We start from the raw sequence: 7,188 nt of genomic DNA, 5'->3' as shown, positions 1-7,188 counted from the left end.
TAGATTTTTTTTAATAAGCCTCAAAAGCAAAGAATACTTTTTTTAAATCTACGTAACTAAATGCTATAAGAATAATATGCTACTTTTTTGCCATATATTGGGAAAAAAACTTCTTAACTTAAAAATAATACAAAAATAGACAATGGCTTTGGTGAACTTAAACAAAAATGGAAGCTTGGTTTAAAACAATTACTAAAAAAAGTATAAATGAATTGCATTAAATCACATTTAAACAGCTAACACACTTGTGAATGAACGAACAAATTAGCACTTTTCACATAGCAAAATTACACAATAAAATAAACTGGGATGCTGCAGAGAAAAAGCAATGTACAAAGTTCAAAGTTAAATACATTATTTATATGGGTATTTTACAAAATTCTTCATTAAAAAAGCTTTATTTCTTTAATTCATTTTGCAAGCATGTGCAATCATAAAGGTAGTGAGCTCATTTTGCAAAATATGCAGTAATTCTTGTAGATTTGTGTGTGGTTGAAAATCTGTCTTAAGACATTAAATTGTATAAATAGAACAATAATTTGGCCAAAAAAAATCTACAGTATTTATTTATAACTACATACAAAATGCCACAGCAAAGGAAAAAACCCCAAACAGATTATTTAATGAATGCATTTGTAAAGGTTTGTTGCATCTTTAACTAAGAACACTTTCCAGGTAACAAGAGATAAATTCCTATAAATTGGGTGGTTTATTTTGCAAGTGTCATATAACTTATTGTGTTCTTCACCCTTTTTCTCCTATACATATTCTCAAAAATGCAACCACTTGTTGCTGAAGAGATTACGTTGCGAACTGAAACAGTTGCCTGATATAAAAACAACTGCAGCTCAAACCAGATATGTCCTTTTTCCTATGTGTGTGCTTCTGGACCATCCTCTGGAATAGCAGGATGAATCCTGTATCTTGTCCCTCCCTCCTCCCCCTCCCCTGCCCTGGCCCATTCCTAAATGAGAGATACAGGTATCAGGAAAGACGCTTCTGGTAAAAAATATGCTCCAAAATGCACTGAATGGCTCACTTTTGTGCCTTTGTCCTGTCCTATCAAATTTCAACGAGATTTACAGAGAAAGACAGTTTAAGACTGTGTTTGGATTTAAGTTCATTAAAAGCAAAAGACAGAGAGCCATGCTAAATTGGATTTGCAGTTTTTAGCATTATATCCAGAGGCACTGGGCTACCAAAGTAAAGATGGAAAATGCATGTCCATAGCTACACATATGCTTTCCCCCCCCTGCCTTGCAGTATTTACGTGATCCTCTAAGTTGTCAAAAAGAGGTGTGGAGGGATTAAGGAGGGGGGGGGAATCATGGCTTCTAAAATGAAATCCTTTTTGTATATGTATATATGGTGAATCTTTGTATCTATCAGTATGTTCACAAGGACATCCATGGATACTTCCCCAGTCTGCAAATCCCAGATGTATGTGCTATTGTTCGTTAAGTAAAACATATGAAAACAACCCTTACTGGCACAGCCATTAATTTTCGAAGGAAAGAAAAAACATCAATAATTCCTGACTGGCACTTCTACTTTTGTTCCATAGAAACTCATGTGTTGCCACTTTATTTCCCTTTAAGACAGTTTTAAAAAACTACAACAAAGAAAAGTTCTCAAGTTGGCTTTTCATCTTTGTGCCTCTCCCTCCCGTTGTGATTTGTAAAAGACAAAAGGTGACCCATAAAAACTGAAAAGACCAAAGCGTATTTTCTTCAGGACACAAATTTCTCCCCCAAGAACTTGGGACGGACAGCTCAAATTAACATCTTGCCCTTGCAGGCTGTGAGTAGATTTCAGGAATATTTTGCAAGGATGGCAATTTTTTTTTTTTAAAAAAAATGTGTGTGTGTTTTTTTTTTAAAACTTTGCAGTTATTGTGAAAGTCTTCCTTTTTCCTTGAAGAAAGGCCTGAGTTAAAAGTTCCCCTCTGGGACTTGGGTCAGACTTTGTTCTGGAGCAGAATCCAAATCCTTCATTAGTCAATTCTTCAAGGCAATTCATTCACATGGGAGGAACTATCATGCCAGATATAGCTGTAACGGTAAGAAGGAAGGAGACACAAAAACAAATTAGTTTTGCCATTTGGGGTAAGAAAACATTTGTTTCAAATATTCAGTAGTAGATCATTCATCTGTATTTCAAAAGTCAGATTTACACATTATAATGGGTAAAAGCTTAGAAAGGAAGAATGATAGCTGATGTTAGGCAGTTAGTCCATTACTCTAGAACCAATTATTTCAGTTGTAAAACTCTAAAGCATTAAGTAAGAGCTTGCAAGGAAACTGCAATCTATCTGGATAGAAGTTAAAATTCTTAATGAAGCTCAGACTATAACCCTCCATCCGAAGTTATTTAGCAGTTTGACTGTCAGAAATAACCCTGCCAATCCTTAAACTGATTGCAATATAAATTCTGATGAAGGAAAAATTAAATAAATAAGTTAATACTTAGGAAAAAATTACTTTTTTAATTTTGTGGTTCTTCTTTCAACTTGCCAAACAGAGTTCTAAAATCGAGAGAAGGGCGTTGCTCAGCTGCATATATATTATATAATTAGGATTTTATGAAAAAGGAATTTTTGGAGATACCATGCAGAAAGCTAAAAATTGTTTCAGACCTACAAATAACAATTTTTCTATAAACTGTTGCCAGTTTGAAAACTGGTTTTTAAAAAAAGAGAGATTTTCATCTATAACTTCTACATAAATAAAAAAACCTTCAAAGAAAAGGTATAGCTAATCCAGCACCTTTCCAACTTCATACAGTAGCCAGATGGACTACTGGTAGGACATGAAGACTGTCCACTTTTCTATAGTTATTATCCTTTCCTATATTTTCTCTTCATATCTTTTATTCATGTAAAGATAAAATCCCTGCTCAATGCAATTGCATCATAATGTTTTACATATTTAAGAAACCGAGGTTATTTGAAACAAATAGTTATAAAGAGTTCACATTTTATTTCTCTACAGACTTAACACAGATACAATCTTTCAAAAAAAAGCAGTTTGAAAGAATTCTGACTTCAACAGGATTAGCTCACATTAAATCATTTCAATAGATACACTTCATTTGCAAAGAAACATGTCTGTACATTAGGAGAAATCTGCAGAGATAATCTAGACTCACCCATTCCATGCAATATGAAAAATGACCTACTGCAAGCAAATATGTCATTGCCACTAGCATTTACACATGGCTTGTGGTGATAGCTGTGACAAAGCCGTTTTTTAAAATGCTATCAAGGGATATGACAAATTCTGGACTTTAGATGATGTCTTTCAAAGGTACACAGTTACAGCCACCATTTTAAACACCCAGGCAAATGATTTCTTGGGGAAGAACTCAAACCCATGACTGCTTCTAATTCTTGTACTTTAATTACATTTACAATAATTTGATAAGAACCAAGCCCAAATGAAAGGGAATGTTTTTTTCCCCACAGCCATCACCATAAGTACATGAATTGCAAGACTAATCAGCAACAAAAAGGCTGATGAATGGCAACAGATAAATAAAAAATGAGGAGACAACAAAGAAAAATATATCTAAACTTTTGGAACCAAGCATACTAAAAGTGTGACCGATTCCGGTAGCATAGTAAACATTCCCTTTGAAAATAGTGTTTCACTTCTTCAGGGGCACTCTTCAAAGATTTGGTGTGATGGATATAGTTTTTATAACAGAAGACTTTCTTTAACTTTTCCTGACTTTGTGATCAGATGAAGAACTCTTGGGTGAAAAAAAATACCTCTGATGACAGCTCTCAGGCTGCATTTTGAGATATTTGTATCTTTAAATGCTAAATTTTAAATTGTTTTAATAATAGTAAGTACTGTTTGCTAAATGCTAAATATTTAGTATGTAAGTTGTTTTGTTACTGAACATTTCGAAGATTTTATTAAAGATGGTGGATAGATATATTCTGTGATAAAATTAATACTTCTAAGTCAGATATGATTAATAACTACAAGAGTTCGGGGTTTTACGTCATTCTGGTGATCCTTGGTTAATGACTACTCACTCAGCAATTCTTCAATGGGGAAGCAGGGGAAATTATAATGGATCCTCAAAGTTCTGGCTGCCATAGTGTCACATGGTCATATGACTGCAATTTGTGACCTTCCTTGCTAGCTTCCAACATATAAATGGGGAAGCCAGCAGGAAGTCGAAAGTCTCATGTGGTCCTTATTTAACAACCAACATAGTTCTTGCTTAACAATTGTAACCAGGGACTTCTGGAATTGTGATTGGTGAGTGGCATGATCTAATGATATCACGTTTACAACTGCATTGCTTAGTTATCCCTTTTCAGACATTGTTATCAATTTTCATTAAAATGAACTTTAATTTCATTTTTTTCATTTTCATTTTTTTTTCTTTTGAAGGACTACAAAATTTCAGCAAAATGGATTATGAATCAGGTTTCTGGCATTTACTTTAGTTTCAATGTTGTAGGCAAGACTACCTTGATTTCTATTCATCTCTCCAACAGTCTTCAGTTTCTTTGGTTTTCTGTAGTTCAATAAATCAACGTTCTGGTTCCCATTCCAATGCTTAGTTCTATCACAATTAATTGGCAGTAATTTGGCACACATCAGATATGTTCCTTTACCTTTCCAATTACATGAGGTTCAACTGCAGCTTACCCTTCCCACTCTTTCATTGGGTGTGTTTTGTAGCACACAGAGGTCTAGGCAGGCGAGAGCAGGGGCAGAAGCAGCTTCACTGCAAGGCGTAAGGTAACATTGTCTAATTTAGTTTGTCCATAATTCAAGCAATTTCACTTGACCAAATATATGGCTTGTGTTGACTGTGTTTCACAATTAGCCCACCACTATGATTATATTTTTGGATTATGTTTCTTTTTTGTCATTGTTAAACACCTTGCAGCTTCAAAATAAGCTGCCATTTCAAGAGTGACACACGTTTATTAGTGATTCTTCTTTCTATTATTTTCCATGCTTGTTTTTTTTTTTTTTTTAGTACAAGGCAGTTCTGGCCCTTATAGCCAAGGAGATGCTTTCCAATTTAAACTCTGTGTCCTAAAAACTAGTGAATAAGTTGTAGATGAATCTTAATTTTCTTTAGCTTTTCTCTTTCTTGTTCAATTCCTGTGCATATTCCATTTATTAAAGTGAAATGTGCATTGGATTTATTTTCCATAGTTTCTATTCTTGAAGGGAAAACAACCCAATGACTGGGTTTTACCCTTAGGGTCTGTCTGGGTCTAATGTAGTGGATGTTGTATTTGTCTCTAAGCATAGTAAGTCCTTTCTGTTTACAATATGAACGAGCATGTGTCAGTAACCCTCTATCCCCAGAGCTGTTTGAGGCATCTGGGGATTGTGAGACCCTTCTTGACTAAGTGAGCATGAAATGTCTCTCTACTCAATGCTTTAGAATGTGGTAATGTGGTAATTATGAGGGGGTTAAGCACAGTAGGGCAGCCCTCCAATTAGCCAAACGAAATAGTAAATCAGGAAATTGCTTTTATGATATATATGATCCATATGTTAAATAGATAATTTTCACTTTTCTGACTTGCGGTCCAATGCACATATGACAAATAATTTTACTGCAGATTGCGCATAGAACCCAATACTCTTTTTAATCAAATCTGCCCATAAGGGTATTTGGTCCTGAGAGAAATGTATTCAGAAATTGGAAAATCGAGGATGTTAAGTCAACATTAGCAATGCAAACCAAACAGGACCATGAAATTGGACATAAAATGAAATTTTATATTAATCAATGTAGACTAAAACCTCCAGAAAGCAATTTTTGAATCTTCATAGATAAAAATATCATCTATTTGCCTAACCTGGTTATTCTACTTTCATATAGATTATCTCAAAAAGGCCTCTCACATTTCAAAGTGTTATATTTAATCCTCACTGCCCTGGAATTTAAAGAATTATTTACACAAACAAGTTCCTTTTGTTTGGAAAAATGAGAGTGAGGCCAAGATTCAAAAAGGCAAGGAAATAGATCTCAAACCCCAAGGGAGCCGCTAATATATTTATGCAAAGAGCAGTATCCTTATTCTATTTTGCTTATTAAAATGAAGGAAATTTCAAAAACAAATATGATTGACTTAAAAAAAAACCTAAAGAAATTGCACTCTGTTAAGGTAGGTTGCTGAGGAATCTTAGCTTTAACGTTCTGAATTTAAACTACTACTTTGTTAGGATTTGAAGAATGTCTATAATGGATATCTTCAGACATGTTTGCTATGCCATGATGTACTGGGTTTAATTTTTACTAAAAATAATTCATAGGAAAAAGTAGCAAGTATTTGCATTTAATAATGCCATTTTGGACTGAGGGAGAAAAGGCAAGAAAAACACTTTTCAATTTGTCTTTAGGAAGGGCTTCCTTAGGAAGGAATTATCTCTTGACTATTTTTTGAAATTACTTAATCTATTTCAGCAATGTAGAAATTCTGTGCAAAACAGTAGGAAGCCATAGATTAAACAAATGCAGCAAAAACATAATTTTTCTAGTAGCTCTATTAATGCATATAGTAAATGCATTATTCTTTTTAAAAGCATAGATTTTAACATGATAATCATTATAAAAAGTGTTATCACGTATAACATTGACCTATCCTGAACTTTAAAAAAATATCTATTTCTCACATGCTCACCGTACGTAAAAATATTTACTGATGGCCTGATCACATGAATGACTATTGGACTCCATCACAGTGGAAATTTCTCATTATCTCAGCCTGTCTTTATTTAAATATAGTTATGAAGTTCATATGTATCCAGTTCGATGAATGGAGAAGTTGTTTGCTTTTAAGTTTCTAATCCTAAATATTATTTTAATGACGATCCTTAATTTACTTGTCAGGAAATACTCTGCCCATATGTGAATTCTGGGGTTCCATGAAAGGTAAAAATGTTCTACAAATGGAACAAGAATAGTGGAAATCATGGTATAAACAATGTTTTTCCTTTGATGAATCATGTTAAGAATTCCCTGAATCTGCCACAGACAGATTCATGCCATAGATATGTTGGAAATTCATGTTTGCATGAATTACAATAGTACGATGGGAAGAAGGCCTTAGCTACAATCTGTTGGATGGGATACAAATGAAAACAGCTGAATAGATTTTCAAGATGCCAGGTACTGTTTGCAAGTGGAAGTGGATTATTTGTA

At 33.9% G+C, this 7,188-nt stretch overlaps 1 protein-coding gene across 5 annotated transcripts in view; it reads right to left on the bottom strand.

The window, feature by feature from the left end:
• Positions 1-1,249: 1,249 nt before the first annotated feature.
• Positions 1,250-7,188, bottom strand: part of EBF1 (EBF transcription factor 1) — a 412,485-nt gene continuing 406,546 nt past the window's right edge. For all 5 annotated transcript variants that reach the window (XM_058168521.1, XM_058168522.1, XM_058168524.1 and 2 more), the window contains one exon: positions 1,250-2,051. Coding sequence is in view for 4 of the 5 variants with exons in the window: in XM_058168522.1 (XP_058024505.1) it covers positions 2,020-2,051 (32 nt within the window). In the remaining variant the exon portion in view is untranslated. The remainder of the gene's footprint in view (positions 2,052-7,188) is intronic.

Source organism: Ahaetulla prasina, chromosome 2 (assembly GCF_028640845.1).
Source record: "Ahaetulla prasina isolate Xishuangbanna chromosome 2, ASM2864084v1, whole genome shotgun sequence".
In the NCBI taxonomy this organism is placed as follows: Eukaryota; Metazoa; Chordata; class Lepidosauria; order Squamata; family Colubridae; genus Ahaetulla; species Ahaetulla prasina.
Note: the sequence above shows the minus strand (reverse complement) of the source record. Positions and strands in the feature narration are given on the sequence as shown.